Source organism: Lipophrys pholis (genome assembly GCF_963383615.2).
Source record: "Lipophrys pholis genome assembly, chromosome: 14".
Classification (NCBI taxonomy): domain Eukaryota; kingdom Metazoa; phylum Chordata; class Actinopteri; order Blenniiformes; family Blenniidae; genus Lipophrys; species Lipophrys pholis.
In genome coordinates, this window is record NC_137633.1 from 13381257 (window position 1) to 13400059 (window position 18803).

The following is an 18803-nucleotide window of genomic DNA, read 5'->3' on the forward strand; positions in this document are numbered from 1 at the left end:
TCCCCTCCTCAGTCATGCTTACAACCGCCTGCTCTGGAAGCCACTCTGTCAACCCTGTAACTGACAGGAGAGACCGACTCGGACTGTTGAGGCCACAGATCTCTATAGAGACACAAAACGAAGCGGAAAAGACGGCAAACGTGACCGACCGACCCAGAACTGCGTTTCAGGACAACGTCCACTTCCAAACGGGCTTTCAAAAAGCCAGAGTTGTTTTCACTGCACAATAACAACATGCTCAGCATGTTTAAATATCCAGTTTTGACTGTATCACATGTCTTCTGTCACTTTTTGCCAGTAAATTATTGCCTTTTGTCAACGAACAGTTCCACAAACATATTTTGATTGCAAACAAGATTTTTCTTTGTTTTGTAGAATCGACTCATCTATTTCTACCTCAGCATTTTGCCCCCCCCCTCCCACACCTTCCACAGACTGCTATTGATTGGGTATTGTTGTTGGGGTTTTTATTTTTGGTTTGTTTTTTTGTGAAATACCAAATTGATTTGTGCAAACTCAAAATTTCAGCAGGCAAGAGAAGATGCATGTTTTTTTGTTGTTGCACTTTTTAATGCAGTGTATATAACGAAATTCAGATTCTGCAGGGTTTTTTTGTTTTTTATTTAATAGTGCAGAAAAGCTCTTCACTCGAACCTGTACCATGAACTCATGACGACTGAAGATACATTACTGGCAAATTGTGACTCTCGTGACTACAAACCTTTTTTTTTTGTTTGTTTTTTACTAATGTTCCTAAAGGCAGAACCACCAAACGCATAGATTTTATGCTTAGTAATTCTGTTATATTACATTTAAACTCTTTGCACAGACTGTTTACATGTCAAATCTGTCGACGGGCTTTAAAAAAAACAACAAAAAAAAACCCCTCTGTCTTCAAATTTTGCAGGTTTTCACATTGAACTTCTGCATTCTTGTGCTGAAGTGCTGTTTGTAGTGAAAGCCGATATGTCAAGAGAAAAAGAGGAAGGGATTCTTCTCCCTCTCGGCATGGGAATGTGTCTCGGTGTGCGGTAGCTGGCTGTTGTGGCACTTTCACGCCCCACCGAGAGCTTCTCTGCGTGGGGTCAGCAGCCGCTGAAGGGCACGGCCAAAAAAATGTGCAAATGAAGTGCAAATTAGTCACAGATTCCACATCTGCATGAATATATTCATTACAAGGATGCATTTATTTTTTTTTTTTTATATATATATATATTGATTATTTTAAAATGTTGCCATTCAAGGGCAAACTCGTCTGAATATTTCCCTCCGTCTGACCCTGCTGTGTGTATCTACGGTCGCCTTTATGTACGCGTTTACCTTGTGGCTGATATGAGGCGCCAAATTGCCCTTTTTTAGATCCGAATATTACTTCACATGTCGATTTTAAGCCCGCCAGCCCGGGAGCCAGAAACAAATGGGTTAAAGGGGTTACTTTCCTTTAAAGGACAAACCACAGTGGGGGAGCTGGAGGGCTCCAGTTACCAGTTACTCCATGAGCTGAGCCTGGGTCTATGCACAGACTGTGTGAGAGTGTGTGTGAGTGAATGGGTGCTTCGAGGTCAAATGTTTAACTGCACGCCAGTTAATGGAGGAAAAAGGAAAAGGTTTGCGGACTGTTCACATGTTTGGTATATTAATTTATATTTCCTTTATATCGGGGCTTTGTCTGGAGGTCGCTGTCGGGGGTGGGGGGCGCTGCGCTCGCACGCTAAAGGTTTTTCACAGTTTGGATGAAAGAGAGGCCGCGAACTCACAGCTGTACACTTTCCTACTTTGATCCGGTTGGTTAAGGGAATTTTAAGGGGACAAATGGTTTATTTAGCTAAAGATTAGAAATATATATATAGATATATATGAATGGAATTCTATGTTTGCATACTTTCTATGCTATTTTCATATGGGGTTCACACTAATGACAAAAACAGAAAGGAATCTCAAGTGCTTTTTACTACAGTGTAACTTATTTGTTTTTGATTTGATTTTTACCACCCGTGTTTTTAGTAATGATTTATGATGCACTGTATATTAAAGTTTTAAAATATCCTGCAGCCTGTTGAGTGACTCCTGTTTTTCATTCCTGTGCCTAACCTTAAGTCTTTCTAAACAAAGGTATTGAATGATGACTCGCCAGCCTCCTTGTGTGTCTTAATATTTATCTGATGAGCCTTAAGTATAAGGGAACGTTTCAGCAACAACAAAAATCACAATAAAAGTCATATTTTGTTCACTTTCATTCAATTAGAAGAAAGCCTGTGAGGTGAGAGTGCAAACCATCGCTAAAGAAAAATAAGGAAAATGTACATTAACTGTTAGTTTTGTGCAATTTTTGGCTCAAAAATTTCCCAACAGCCCACTTATTTATTGCAATTCAGGTCCAATGAATATCTTGAAATGGTACGAATGTATTTGGTGAACAAAAAAAATAATAGGCAAGGTTACTTAAAACGGAAATAAAAATTTTATATCAGATATTTTACAAAGAGGCCTCTTTCAGAGAGCAAGAAATGTGTTAACTTGCAGCAATGACAGTTGATCAAACCTTGAAAGATGGTGCTACTAAATACTACAGATGTTCCAAACATTTCTCGATGACCTACAACCCCCTTAAGACAAAGTGAAACAGTAAAATCAAAACATTTAGATTTTTGTTTTTCCAATTCAAGTTTTTCATATATAATATAAAGAACCAACAATGATCATTATCTCCTGTCGTTAATAGAAAACTTAAAACTTCCATATATGTATCACTTCAGACATTTTCAACAGTTCAAGGGTTTTTAAATTTTGGGTCAAACTGATTTTTGGCTTTGTGTTGTGATGATTTTGACTATATGCACATACCTGTACACATAAGTGCAACAATAATGATAATAATGCACTAAAATATACAGATGAAATATTAAAGATACATTTATTTATCTACATGTATGGAATGATGCACTTAAAATAAATTCATGAAACGTTGGAAATTAAAAAAAAAAAAAAGCGTATTTGATGTTCAAGTGACTGAATTTCTAAGGCCCTGCCGCAGAACTGCTTTAGCTGTTGTTACTCCGTCATAATCCACAAGGGGGCGCCATCGTTGCAGTTTTTAATACACTGAAGTGTACAAACCGAACAGAGGGGGGCGTTGTTAGAAAGAGATGTGTCAGCACTGACATGTCAAACACATTTACTGTATTTTCTTAGTTAAGGATTTCAATGCCGGATTGAAATAAATTGAGACCCGTTTCTAAAATGTGCAGCTTTCACTTGTAACCCCTGTAACACGTTTAATTCATTTCTCTCTCTTTTTAATTTAATTCCTGCACACAGCAGTGGGATGTAATTATCAGCGTCTTGAATGGATTTGCTATATCTTCCCTTTACTGTGTATCTTTTTCATTACAATCAGCATTTCTGGCGAGGCTACATATTCCTCAGCCTGATCAGAGGATCAAACTTCATTTAAAAAGCACTTTACATGCAGGTTGGCATGATTCAAAGCATCATTGGCACAATGATGATAAGAGAAGCCGAAGTAAGGTAAGAAGACCTTTGTAATGTGAGCTTAACATACTGGAGTGATTAAATGTAAAGACTTGGTACAGTTTAAATCCCCCTCCACTCTTCCTGTGTTCAGTTTATTGCTTCTGTTGTGATTTTATAAGCAGCTAACTCCTCATTTTACACCCTCTTGCATCTTTTCACCTCCCAAGTGAAGAAAAAATAAATAAATCAACAGTTCCAGAGAGCATCATGGAGATGTGTGAGTGTGTTTGTTGCACAGGGAGGTTCAGACATAACTTTTCTGCTGGAAGATCTGACAGTGGAGATAAAATGAGGACTCCAGCAAGCAGCAGGGCAGTCTGGGAAATGCAAACAGCAACAGCATGCAGCTCAGATGTGTCCTTGTGTACTCTTCTTAGCCTGTTCCAGCTTGTGGGAGGACGACAAGGAGGATGAAGAGGACTGGATGAAAACAAGACTTCATCTGAACACCTTTCACTTACACAAGACATCAGAGTTCAGCTTTGGGAGGTTTCAGTGGAGAGACGCTGAATCGAGACGATTCTCGTCCGTCTCTCAGAGTTTAAAGAATTGCACTCATGTTTTGCATTTGAAATCGCCCTTCGTAGAGCTTCCTCTGACCGAGCGATCGCTTGTGTTCACGCTGCTATTGCACAGCATCTATCACGTGGTCACACAGGTTATTTATAACAGTCCAGAGCCTCCGACAACACGTGTCAAAAGAAGCCTGACAAATGTGGCCAGGTGCTGTCCTGAGTGTGTGTGTGTGTGTGTGTGTGTGTGTGTGTGTGTGTGTGTGTGTGTGTGTGTGTGTGTGTGTGTGTGTGTGTGTGTGTGTGTGTGTGTGTGTGTGTGTGTGTGTGTGTGCGTGTATGAATGAATGTGGGGATTTTCTCACCGTTACTGCCAACCACTCATCATCATCATCATCATCATCATCATCATCATCTTTGTCATCATCAACATCATCAACATCATCAACATCATCCATCAAGCAACTCCTGAATGATGAGGTTTTTTAAAAGGTGACATGAAGCATCTGATAAAATTCTCAATATTCAGGCAAATTATTAATCAATTTAATGAAAACAAATCAATTTAGTGAAAACATTAAAGGACCCATATGTGTCCCCATAGCCTGTGTATGAGGCCCCCGAAGTAAAGAAAGTCTCTCATCTCCCTCACTCGCTTGTTTCACGCTTTAGTGAACGTGTGCTCATACAGGCGATTCAGAGATTTTCCCCCCGTGACATCATGAGGGGAAACAAGCACTCCCTCTGTTGGTGGAGCTCTGTATCAGTGATTTCCTGAATCAATTCAGGGTAATATGAAAAAACAAAACAGTTATCCTTACAGTTAGCATGAGCTGACATTGGCTACTTGGTAGTAAGTGTAAAAACACATAACGACCAAACTACGTAACTTCCTCAGTCACACGGTATCTTTAACAAATCATTCTGAGACGTCCTGCTGCAGCCGCAGAGTCGACGGTAACATAAATAGACTCCCGGAGAAGTACGATCTGGCGACACCGAGCTTCTCTCGAGAGTGGCGTGGAGTCGGCGTGGACAGACACAGCTCATTATACAGACACAGAAACAGCCTGTTCTCAGTCCAGCTCACTAGAGGGACTTTAAGACGGGATGAAATTTAAGACCAAGGCTGGATTTGTGGAAATCAACTTTGAGTACAATGTTGTTGGAACGCTGACGCTTGTGTGACATTTAGAAAAACTGTATGATATGGGACCTTTAACTGTGCCTGAGTTGGCACTTTAATGGTAATGATGTGTTCCCATTGTTGTGAGGGCTTGGTATATAGCACAGAACAAAATATAAAGTGTGTTAATAGGAACAAATGAAATACAGAAAACATGAAAGTCAATTCTAGGTAAGTTCCCAGTTTCAATCCATTCCACACAAAGAAACCCAAAGGGAAAGACAGGCCAGGGCTTAGGAACAATATTATGTTAAAAAATACAATCTAGTATATGAGTGAAGTGACAAAAACAAACTCGTACATCCCATGAAATATCACTCCTTTATTGCAAACGTAATGGATGTTTTAAAGCCTGCGGAGAATTTATCTTCCTGCAGTTTATCATCAGACGATCTGCATATATTGGGTCTCGTTGACCAAACTGAAACCACAATGTAGTAATCTTTCACGTGTGACTCTTTTATTGTGCTGTACTCAAACGACACACAAATGGGGCAGAAAATTGCCGCCCAACAGAGACGTAAAATCCCGGCTGCTCTCTGGCCTCAGCTCGGCGGGTCAATACCTGCAGCATGACGAGGGTGTGAACTGTTGGTTCCACGAAGCCAGGCAAACTGTTGGCTGATGTCAGAGAAAGAGAGAGAGAGAGGGGGAACGTTCTGACCTTTATGAAGAGACGCATGCATATTTGTAGAAAACGAAAAAAGGAAAAAGCGGTTAACTTTACATCTGCCAAGCAGCACTTTGATATCATAACTGTAAATGTTGTTTTAGCTCGGTGTCGTGATGGTTTGGATTAATAACAGTGAGGCTCTTAAAGGCTGTGAAGCAGTTAAAAGGCTTGTTGGAAGAGATGCACGTTTGCCAGACTGTTAAAACTGGAAAAAAAACAAAAAAAAACGATTGACTCTCTATTTTTTTCCTTTTTCCTTTTCGGATCCGGAGCCAGACTCAAAGGCCTGCTGGCCTCATTATCTCCCCCAGCACAGAGGCTTCCTCCTGGCCTTGAAGCAAGCGATGGCGGCCGTGCAAGCCTTCATGGCAGCAGCTCATCTTCATGCACAGACGCTGGATCCTTATTAGCAATTACAACGCCAGAGGGTCTATTTATACACATCTGTTGAGACCGAGCGCCGCAGTGGAAACAGACACGTCCGCTAATCAACTCCAGCCCCAATCGGGGCGAACGAGAGGGGGAAGGAGGGGAAGGGAAAACCAGGGGCAGCAGTGGGACGAAAGGAGGCAGCCACGCATGTTCAATCACTAAAATGAAGAGCAGATTGTTCTTATTTACGACCTCATCTCCTCAACGTCTGACTGATCGTCCTCCTTCGGATTGAGACGCTTAGTGAGGCTGCAGCATGTTCTTCTTCCCTGTTTCTGCACAGGTTGTGCAATTGATGTTTTGCGAGCACAAATTAAAATGCCGTTATGTTTGATACAAACGCTGGTTTGTTGAGAGGGTGGCCATAGTTACCAAGTACTTCAAGAGGCGAGTACTTGAGGCATATCAAAGCCAGGCTTTTCACAGCTCTTGATCCTCATCAGTTTGATTACAGAGGATCAACTTCACACCCAGAGCACCAAGGGAACTAGATGTGGGCGCTCCACATCAACTCCAGCTTTCAACACAAACATCCTCATCAAACATGCTGCTCCTCCTGGGGTCACCTCTACCCACGCCGTGCCCGGGTCAAGGACTTTCTCACCAAACCAACCACAGCCTGTTAGCCTGAGCCTCCGCCGCTCCTCCGACCTCAGTGTCTGCGTTTGAGAACATCTGACGTTAAAATGTTATAACTCGATGTCGTGAAACTAAACTAAGGTAATTTAACACAAACAGTCGCAGCTGTTTGAAGATTTGAGGTGATTTCACTTTATTTTTACAAGCGTGTATCCCACAAATGCTGGTTGCTGCATAAGATCGGGTTTGAACTGCTTTGCTGCCATCGAGCAGTCAGAATAAGATCTATGACGACGCAACAAAACGATTTTACATTTTTAAACTGTATGTAAAACACTGTGATGATGCAACAGACAGACTCCTTCAGTGAAAACAAATCATGACAACAACTTCTCATCGAAGTGCTGAATTTGAATTTGAATTTGAATTTATTGAGCGGCAAGCCTCTTGAGATGCAAAATCTCGTTTACAAGGGGGACCTAAGGAACACAGAACATAAAGACACAAAACATAAAACAACTGACATGCAGTTTTCACTAACCAGCACAATACATAATAAGTGTAACTGTGGACAACAATAAGACAGACATAAAACACCGGACCATCTTGCTCACTCAACCCACTCCCTCAATCATATCAGTGAACCTTTACATACAGTCAATAAGAATAAAAAATACTGCAAATTGCATATCACATGGAATCAATTAAAAAAAGGAAAAAAGCAAAAGAAAACAATTTGTCACAAGCATAAACAATCAGTCTTGAGGTGAGTATATAGGGAAGACCACAAGAGTCCATTACAGGTTATATACTTCAGTGAACCAGGTAAGTGATTCCAGTCAGAGAAAGACCTCCGACCGGCCTCCTTTTCAGCCGAAGAAACATTGAAGGATAAATATTGAGAACTTGTGAGAGAATAAGTTGATGTGGATGGAATTAGTAAACATTTTAAGTATGGGGGTACTTTAAAGTAGAAACATTTGAAAATGAATTGCAACCAGCTACACTGTCGTCTTTCATCGGGCTGTAACCAGCTCAGTTGATCATATAATATACAGAGGTGCGTTCTATAGGGGTACTTTAATATAAATCTACTGAGCGTATTAAAGAGGGCTTTAAGTGGTTTAAGATATTTAGCGTATGTATTTAACAATTTCTATTTAATTTAGTTTGAAACAAATCCTTTCTTTTTCTAAATACACTCAACAAAGGTCTGTTTATTAATTTAAGTTGAACTAACTCTCCAGGTGTTACACTTAATAATTATTGGGTTTTTTTCTATAAGTGTGTGAAAAGTGGACCATTGATTTCCCTCTTTCATGGTTGGAAACGTCACTAACTGGTTGGAAAGCTAGAGCGCGCATATCCAAACACCCACCAGCGTAAAACTTAATTTCACCGACGCACTTAATAATTTTTATGTGTTACAGTCTTGTAAGAGAAACAGATGTCCTCTATAATCTCGGCATGTTGGCAGCAGCGTGTGTGTCGGTCCTTATATAAACTGGCAGACTTCGAGTTTTTACGACTTCCCCAACTTCGCACATCTGATACAGTTTAAAGTATCCACAGTTGGTGGCTATCTAATCCCCTTCCTATTTGGCTGGATTATCTCACGTATTGTCTCTTTATCCTTTTTTTTTTTTTTTTTAACTGAGTGTCACTGAAGAAATATTTGGTTGTAAACCCAGGAAGGGCAGACATCAGCAGAAATCTTCCTGAATGAGGTCTTGAAGGTCACCTACATCCCCTGTTTCATGCGAAGGCAGCGTTAACACAAAGAATGTATGTTCAAGCGAATCTGGGATTCGTACGCACAGCAGCCTGTCCAGGCCCGTCTCGTTCTCCAACTGCTTGGGTTCACTGCAGCGATGCAGCATGCAGGTCTGTTTACGTATTTTATTCTGAGGATAACTGAGAATAAGTTAATGGTTTGATGTATTACGCAGGAGGAATGTTCACTCACATCCCAATGGAGATAAATTTAGTAAAACTTCTCCTGGCAACATTTGAGTTAATCAATTTATAATGCAAACACTTATTCATGCAATTATCTTCCAGCAGTAATCTGACTTGAATCAGGTTCATTTATAGTTTTGTTTATTGTTGAAATGATTGAAATATATATTTTTTGCACAGTAAAATCAATTAGCTTGAGTAATCTGGGTGTCAGGGCAATGCCTTTTCCAAACAGGGTTTTTTTCCCCCCATTCATTACAGATGAAATCGTGATTAAACAAAATAATTGGATTGTGAAACTATAATTTCATGACAACTAATATTTTTACACTTTGAAATTTGATGTTCTAATAATTGTGGCTAAATGGTCATCGTGTTTACATACAACTTTTATGACTCTCTCATGCCAATGCTATGTTACATAGCCAGCTTTCATTTGTTTTGTGTAATTGCAGTTAACATACAATCTTTTTTGTACAGGTATGTCTTACATGTAATTTTATCCTGCAGGCTTGATGAGACGAACTAGTGGCCTCATTTTGTCTCAGTGCCCACGTGTTTGACACCCCTGCTATACAGGTCGAGATGACGACGATGACCTTGATCTGACGTGGCTTTTACCTTCTTCCTTCCACCTTCTTCAGTCTCTAAAACTAGAGTTGATACCATCCACAGTGACTCCTTCACAGTGTCTCAGTGCTCACTCAGAGAGCTCTACGGTGCCTACCCGTGTCTGTGTGCATGACTGATGAAGGCTGTTAAGCTTATTTTCCAGGCACTAATGGCTCTAATTTTATGGTTTCATGACCGAGAGCTTCAGATTCACGCTGACGCGGCAGGCCCGTCCTTCCCTCACTGCTCCACACAGAACAAAAATAGCAACACTCCACTTTAAGTGCCGCCTAAGTGCTTCATAAATGTACATGCTTTTTTCATTATGATCACATCAGAAAATTATCTCCGGTTTAATACATTCAGCATCACGAATCGGGAGGCAAAAATAGATCTGAGCTCTTCTGAGCGGGTTTGTTGTCTTTGAACTTTTGCTCTGGTTTGTTTAACCTCAGATCAGGTTCAGCGTCATGTTGCAGGTTGCACAATGAGTGCAAAGGTATTTCCTGTGCGCAAAGCTGAGAGAGGGAAATATTTGCATGCAAAATTGAGAAGCGCTATTATCAGGGGAAGAATCTACGCATGCTGCAACACAACAAGTCAGAACAAAACAGAAATAAAGGCAAATATTTTCTTAAAGTTCCCCCAATTAGACAGATTCCATATTTATCTGTTTTATCTGTCCACATCTATCTTGTTTTAAGCATACGTGGGCTGTTTCTGGACACCCTTAGGGCCTGAGGCAGGAGGGCCCCCCCCCCGCCTGAGGATATATCTTCAGAACCACGAAGGTGATGCCAATAATCTTGGTCTTAAAGTAAAGCAGATAATAAAAAATCAATCAAATCAACATTCATATAGAATTGACATAGACATTTTTATCCCCACCCCCACCCCACCACTTTTAAAGAAAACCACTTTTAAATTAGGAGTTAATCCAGTTCATCAAAATATAAATTGCAAAGTGATTTCTGATGATTATCTGTGTGAAGAGAATTAATTCACGTGTGTGTGTATATAGATATTGGTGACATTCAGCAATCACTTGTTTTTCCAACCAGAATTTATAATCGTATTCTATATTCGTATTCTACATTCATGAATAATATACATTTTAAATATAAACCCAGTGATACTAAATAAATTCAATGTTGTGTCCATGTATGTATGTATGTATGTATGTATGTATGTATGTATGTATGTACAGTATGTATTTATTTATTTATATTTATATTTATTTTATTGGTTATTAGTTTATCGCAGCTGTTTTCTTTCTGCTTCTTTTCTTTAGTAGTTCATCAATCTGTTTCTGTTGGGAACAGCTCACCTTCCCATCAAAGAGCATCTTCCGCCAACGTTAGCAAAATGAATCAGTTATGAGACTGGTCCACGCAGTGCGAACAGCTCAGGAAGCCAATTAAAAACAAGTAAAAGAGTCACGAGTTCTTTTTCATTGTAGAAAATAGCACAGTCATTCCACTCATTTTTATAACCAATAAGTGTACTCATTTAAAACCCTGCATGATGCTGTGTTTGGCACCTTTGATATAAATTATATTCAGTGCCTGACATTGTTGTGAAAATGGTGATTAAAACCCGCATAACTTCTTCAAAATGACACATCCGAGGTGCAACAGTGGGTGCAGCCTCTGCACGTTTCCATCAGCTGCCTGTGTCTGAGAACGTCTTCCTTTCTCCTGCTACACTGAACGTCTTTGTGCTGCAGAGGAAAAAAGTGTGATGGCCAGACTGATGGGGCGATGCCCGGCTCACTCTGTTGGGGCTTGTTTGTGTCTGTTGCCACAGCAACCGGCGGGCTGTGATGGCACAGGCTGGATGGGGAGCCCACAATGGAAAAAAAATAAATAAAAAAAAGTGCAAAGAGGAAGCATCTGGTGGATCGGCAAAGACTCAGCTGCTCCGAGGCCGCGCTGCTACCGACGATGTTTTGAGAATGAGCAGGGATGAGATTTTTGGTTCCTGTTAAAGAAATTACTAAATATACCACAGTGGGAAATGAAACATCACCGCTACTGAGACTGAGAGAGGTCAATTCAGCAGCTGTCCTGCAGATTTGCATTGTACATAACGTAATCTTTGTAACTCCCCGCCCTGGAGACACCGTGACTGTGTTGATGTGTTGAAAAGAAAGAAAACATGTTGGCAATTGTGCTTGTAAACAAATGCAGATCCAAATCAGTGATCCTCTCATTTGCAAAATGTAAAATTATTTGCAGAAGAATCTCAAATTGTGTTATTTTTTACTTTGATTTTACTTTGGTGAGACAAGAAATCATTGAAAAACACATTTACATTACTGTTTAAAGTACAAGTAGTCTAAAACGCTACATAACTACAATAGTGTGAGTAAACAACCTATTCTCTTACATTGTATTTCAATTTCGTCCAATATTCAGGTTGAATTTAATGCCAGAACTTTCAAAAGTTCTTCACTGATATGTAACTGGAAAGATCATAGCGAGTGTTTGAATATCCAGAAATAGGTCTTTTGATGCACTTTAGCGGCTCCATTCACACAACCTTTAAAAATAAAACCTCATCTGGGATTAAATCCATGTTGTAGAAACTTTTCATTCTCACAGAGCATCTATGCATTATGGCTGAAACTAAACTATGAGTATAAATTAAATCAACACGTATTTAGTTTTGTACAATTCAGTAATCGTCATTGTCAATATCCAGTTCAAATATCAATTCAATATCTCCTCCTCTATTGACTTACCGAACTCTTAAGTTTCAACATTCACTCTCATCTGTAATGAACTAATGAATATGGATCTGTAAAGTGCAGATAATCTACATATACTCTTTGCTTGAGAAGACAGATTAACTTTCCTTTTGATAAATTATCATGTAACGTTGTCATTCCAAAACTTGGAACCAGTAAAATGTTTATCCGAATGTTTCTATTACACCTCATCTAATTCATGATGTTTATTTAGTGTTTCCCATTTATTTATTCATAATGTGTAAATTATTAATAGACAATCTGAGTTTTCCTCCACAGAAACTCTGCAGGGACCAAATAAATAAAAAAACAAAACTTTTTCAAATTATTTAATCAGATTCAGGACGAGACTACAGTTCATGGCAATAGAAAATCAAACAACAGAGTCCATGCCCATAATATAAAAGCACAAGCACACAAAATGTTTCTTCTGAATGAGAAAACGGTTCATTTGCTGGCTTTTATGCAGACGTCTGTCGCGTGCTGCTTTCTTCGATCTAGTTTCCGGGCGACATTATGACTGCAAACCAAAACAGACGCAACACGTCAGGAAAGTTTAAATATGTATAAGACAAATGCAAATAAATGGAATAATGCTGTGTCTACTGTACCTGTCTACTTATTATAGACGTGGCTTTCAGCGCCACCGCGTCCGAATCCTGTGAAGGAACGGGGGAAAAAACAAAATCAGTGGAGAGAAATAAAGGTATTTCCCCACACTTGTAGAAGATTAAAGAAATATCTCAATAGTTTACTATCAGTGTGCTTCGATAAGAAACATTTACAGCCTCACATTATTACCAGGGTGTTAAAGCTCAAACTAAAGACGACCAAGAACGTTCTTGATATTTTTATATAAAAGGTTAGATAAGATTAGATGGGCGATTGTGAGGCAGTGGGTCAAAGAGAGCCGATAGTCCGAGGCAAGGAAGAGTGAATGATGGTTGAATATTGTTTAGATATGACTTTCTATAAATGTCTGGGAAGGTGTCACATGAATAATGAGATAATAAATAATGCCACTTCTATGTTATTGTGCAACGTGGTTTGTTTGTGGAGAACATCTTTACCTTTAGGTCCAAACAATGCAGCATAGCAGGGGTTGTGACAGTATGGCTTGCCCTCATGCTGTAGGAAATATTACACAATAAATATTTGATACAACTACATCACAGTTTTTCTCCTTGCAGTGCAATTAGAGCGGCAATTCTGCAGCAATCTGATGTAAAAATTCACCGCCGCAGATACAACTGCTTTAACGTGGCTGAATGTGACAGGATGTGCTCATATTTTGTACTTCAGATATCTCACCTCTGCATGTCCGCCTGATGACAGCGTCTTCTTGCATTTCTCACACTTCAGACAGGGCCGGTGCCAGTCCTTTCCCAGTGATGATACCTTCTCGGCTGCGGGACAAAACAAAGTGACAAAATTTGTGATGACAACCTCGAACTTCTTCGGGAAGGGTTGCGGGGTCACAAATGGGTCAGATCAGGCCTGCAGGGCATTGAAAGCCATCGCACCGCGGATTGTAACCCTCTATAAAGTGAAAATCAGCCAGATTTAATCTCTGCAGATAAGTCTGGGAACATTGTTGGGTGGGGTAATTGAGAGGCGAGTGTCCCTGAGGAATCTGCCCTCCCTCCTCCGGACTCATAAACTGTGATAAAGAGCGTCTTTATCAGAGTGTAAAAGTGGGAGAAACCCGATTCAACAGTGCTGCTTCTCAGGGCTTCATAGGAGAAGATGTGCAAGAGATTAAATGACTTTTGAGGCTTGTGACTGTGCATTAAGAGATGTTCTGATGAGTGCACGAAGTCGTTCCGCTTAAGAGAGAGAGTGCGACTTGGACGACCACAGGAAATGCTGAAAATAGAGAAGTGTCATGATGAAACATTCAAGCTGAAAAGTACATAATGTGATAAACATCTGCAGATTTCCTGAAAAACTATTGAGAAAAGAAAATGGAAAACAACAGATGATATATGAATGAATGAGAATAACTGCCATTACAAATCCCAGGATGTGACATAGTCTCCCTCCTGAAAATAACCCGATGTGGCACGAGGTTATGCAACAAGCAGCGGAAACGAGAGAAAGCGCTCTCGGGTGGGGTTGGCCTCTCAGGCCAGCTCCACAAAAATATTTCAGCTCAATGTGGTGAAGCCGGACCAGAAATAATTACACTACTTAACTTGAAATAACAAACCACTGGACTGAGAAAACAGTGGACTTTGAGCGGGCAGGAATGCAGGAGAAATGACCTGATCAGCCAAAACAAAGTCATAATAATGATGCAGATCATTCAAGGAGCTGGTAAAGCTTGCATTTTGTGCGTCTGCAGTGTATGTTATCTGCTGATATGACAGGAAATGCAGCAGAGATATCCACCCTGCCTTAACTCTCAGTGAATAAAGCCTGATGGAATCAGTCCAGTTTACACAAACACATTAATCTGAGTGGAAAAACACATCCCGGGAAGGATTCCTGGAGAAGCTGCAGAGCACATTGACATGCTTCAAAAAAAAAAAAAGAAAAAAAGGTTGAAAATGCAATTTTAAGCATTTGGGGTTGTGGGAATGCACTGCTTTAGGACTTTTAGTAAAGCTTCTTGAAGTACTGTTACTTCTGGAAGTATGGATATTTCTTTTCATGCTCAGAATGAGATGTGAAAATTGATACCACACTGCAGCCTGGAGGCAGTAGAGCTTAACATGAAGACAGGAAACGGTGAAACACCTGGGCTATTTTTATCCAGATGTAATACAATGTGGATGCCAGCACTTTTAATTATATTGGATATAATGTGAGATACGTCCTTTCTTTTGATTCTGGAGAAAAAGGTCTAACTGTATGATGGCTGATTTGGAAGGAAAAAGCAAATAAAAGTGCTGATTTATTGTTTCACCCTCAGCTTATAAGACACCGTTTATGTCTTTGTACAATTACAATCGTGCATTTACTTCGTTCATGCAGCACAAAGCAGAATCTCAGATTTCCAGCCACCGTAAAGTTTTTTTTTTTTTTTCTCCCCTGACTTGGACCTCCATCATTCAGGCTGCAGTAGCGTGACTGTTTCCATCCGAGAGCTCAGGAACATTGAGGCAGATGAGCAGTGGGGAGCGGAGATGTGAGGTGTGATGGGAGACGAGCACAAGCCACAGGATGGAGACATGGAGAGCGTTAATGAGGGAGGATGGAGGGGAAACTCGTGCGCGCAGTTCAAGACAATGACGACAATGTGCACGCACACAAAAAAAACAATACAGGGCATTTTCACCCAGTTTTGTTTTGGAAATGAACTCTCTCTCGTCTGGCATGGAGAAGGGCGAGTTCCCTCTGGGCAAAACAAATGGGCTTGCTTGTATTGGTCGGGTGGGGGTGGGGGTGGGGGGGTTATACATGGAGAGGGAGAATGGAAAGAATCGCTCCCTCCTCACATGGTTCATTCATCTGACTGACAGTCCAAAGGCTTGGCTCTGTAAGTCAAATTGGCCTCGGTCTCTGTGTTTTCCTCTCGAGAAAACTTATCTGCTGAACTACTGAGCCAGAGACCATGTGCTAAATGGATTAAGACACAAATAAAAAGTCATCTTTCCTCCTGGGATGTTTGTAATTGGTTCTCACTTTGATGACATCGTCCTGGGACCAGTTTGCATGGGGAAACTCCGTCCACTCATTATTGATGAAGTCCATCAATCATCCAGGAGGACAACCTAATTCCTACTGGGAGCGGCGGTCTTACACGCAAACAGTTACCTGATAACAAGATCAGACCCTGAGAGGCCGTCAAGCTCTAATCACCAAGATGCACACAAAAGAAAGAACACAGAGGCAACGTTTAATTGGGGAAGTAAATCAGCTCATTTAAGTCCCAGGTTGTTAAAATAAACGATTACAGTAATTGCTCAAGTTTTCCTCAGGTCAGTAGTAAAATATCGTCACTTTAAACACCAGAGCAGTCAGTGTTTGGATTTGCACTTACTGTCCTCAAAATATGATTAATAATCTACAGCTACTTATCATACTATTACTATGATACTATGGGAAAGCAGTAAAGATTATTCACTTGAGTAAAATAAGTTTTTACAAGTTAAAATGTTTACTGGCAAATTAAGAAAACGTTAAATACTTTAAATAGAAGTATCAGTGTACCCATTATGCATTATTTTATTATTTTCTGTAAGACATTTGTATTTCTAAAGCCAATGACTTTTTCTACTGTAACAGACGGTCGTTTTATCCATAAATGCTGCATCCTATATCCAAAGACCAGCCTGTGCATGAAGCTGCTACATTGCGCTTCACCCTGGTCACTTAATATAATGTTCACTACATTATTTTTGTTTTATATTGATAATACAATAAACGCTGTTGCTCCAATTTCAATACTTTCACTTGAAAATGAGCATTTCAAGGGATTTCAAAAAGACAAATAAATAACTCCTCTCCCAGGACATTTTTTAAAAATTTTATTTTAGTAATTTTAATTTCCTTTCCCAGTAACTGAATAGCAACGTTTGCTTCGTACTCGTTTGTGTCATTACCAGATTACCACGTTGTTGTATTTTTTTTTTTCGTTTCCTACTTCCTCATTCGTGCGTAAAAGCGCGTGCCAATGTGAAATCAGGAACTGCGCTTGAAATAAGAAAGAAAGAAAATAAAAACAAACGAAGATCTTACCGAAGTAAACCTCCTTCTGGCAGTTCGGGCACTTTGGCATTTTGCTGGATCTGTGAGGAGTTTCTGTAGAGGAGAGGACGCGGAGGAAGTATCCTGCGGGTGAAGAGAGAGAGTGCAGCGGTGCTGAGCGGCCCACCTGTCGGCTATGTGACTGACCACGCCTCGCTGTGAGGTGCAGATGTGCGCTCCTCCTGTATTTATAGCATAGAGGGAAGCTCAAACTTTGCCTTTTCTTTTTTTCCCCCCTGACAGTGGGAGAGGCCTCAGAAACAATGTGCTGGGGCTCTGAGTTCGCACACAAAACATCACATGGGCCACTGAAATGTAATTAGACGAGGCTGCTGCTATGCCCCGTCCTTCTGCAGCATGTACTTACACACCAACAGCTTTTCATCCACACAATTAAAGATGGTTTACATAGTCAAATCCTCACCGTCTGTGTGCTTCCCATATGCACGATTTCATAAGCGAACTAGGTGAAACTATGTTAAATAGTGGTGACCAAAGTGGAATCATCAAAGGTTAAATTGCCTTGCAATTTGCATTAAAAAAAAAAAAGTGCAAAGAAAAAAACAAGTCCTGTTGTTTTAAACATTTATGAGAATACGCACACCAATCACTGAAGAAGCGACAAACTTTTGCAAACATCAGTTCAGATTTCCAATTTTTCTACAGATTTTGAAAGACAAATAACTTAAAAATGACACAGAAATTGTTGAAATGGCCATAAAACTTTCTGAAGGACCAATTAATCTAAAATGTACTCATGCTCTTTGCATTAAAACTAAAGAAAAACTTAATGTTGTTACTGATTGTTATTTATGATGAAGTCAACTTACTGGCCCGGCCCACTCAAGATCGGTTCGGACTGTATTTGACTGCTGAATTAAAGTTTGAGGACGCAGCTATAAGATGACCTGTGAAACCTCATTTTATGGCACTTACTCAAATGTAAAATTTGTCCAAAATCACAAATCTTTTACTGAGTAAAGTTTTGAAATATCTTGTAATGGACTAAAATGCTTTCTAAACTTTATTATCATTATCCAGTTGCCAGATCTTCTACTTTATTTTATATATCTTTCCCAACACTATGATGTGTTATGAGTCCCCGGCTGGCTCAGTTGGTAGAGCATGAGACTCACAATCTCAAGTTAGTGGGTTTATGTCCCACGCCGGGCACCACCTTCCCGTGGGCTCACCACCCGCAGAAAAGGTTATTAATTGGTGCAATGTGATCTGGGTGACAGTGCTCAGACTGCCACCCCCGCGACCCGGAAACGGATAAGTGGGAGAAAATGGATGGATGGATGATGTGTTATTTTCCTCACTTGGTTTGAAATATGGTCATTGCACTACATCTCCATAATGCATATGGTCAAGTATGGAATTTTGTTTTTTTTTATGACTTTCAAGTGAAATCCGTCAAATGTGTGCCCCGACCAGGAGTAAGAGAAGTTTTTACAAAGCAATGAAACTGAATATGACAGTGTTCATATTGTTATGGGAAGTTTCCTGCAGTTTAAACTTTTCTACTGATTCTATTTTGCACAAGCAAAACTTATCTCAGAGTTGTCCAATTATTTAATCTATAATTGTAAAAAAAAAGAATACAGCCATTGTTGGATAAGCGGTCTCAAACATCCAAACACACCTCGAGCAGGCCGCCCAGGCCGATCAGGCCGATCAGGTCGAGAAGCAATGGCAGGCTGAGCAGCATCCTCAAGCCGAGCAGCATCGTGTGGCCGATGAGTATCAGGAGGCCGATCCGACCAAGCAGCGATAGCTGGCTGATCAGCGTCGTCAGGCCGATCAGCATATGCTGGCTGATCAGCGTCTTCAGGCCGAACATCGTCTTCAGGCCGAGCAGCGTCCTCAGGTCGA

At 40.3% G+C, this 18803-nt stretch overlaps 1 protein-coding gene across 1 annotated transcript; it reads right to left on the bottom strand.

Annotated features, from left to right (window-relative positions):
- Window positions 1-12551: 12551 nt before the first annotated feature.
- On the bottom strand, window positions 12552-17282 carry crip1 (cysteine-rich protein 1). The gene is made up of 5 exons (XM_080480899.1): window positions 16920-17282; window positions 13548-13642; window positions 13307-13364; window positions 12848-12895; window positions 12552-12756 (listed from the first exon to the last, which is right to left on the bottom strand). Exons 1-4 carry the CDS (start codon window positions 16957-16959, stop codon window positions 12852-12854), a joined length of 237 nt encoding a protein of 78 aa, XP_080337025.1. The 5' UTR covers window positions 16960-17282; the 3' UTR covers window positions 12552-12756; window positions 12848-12851.
- Between the last annotated feature and the right edge of the window lie 1521 nt (window positions 17283-18803).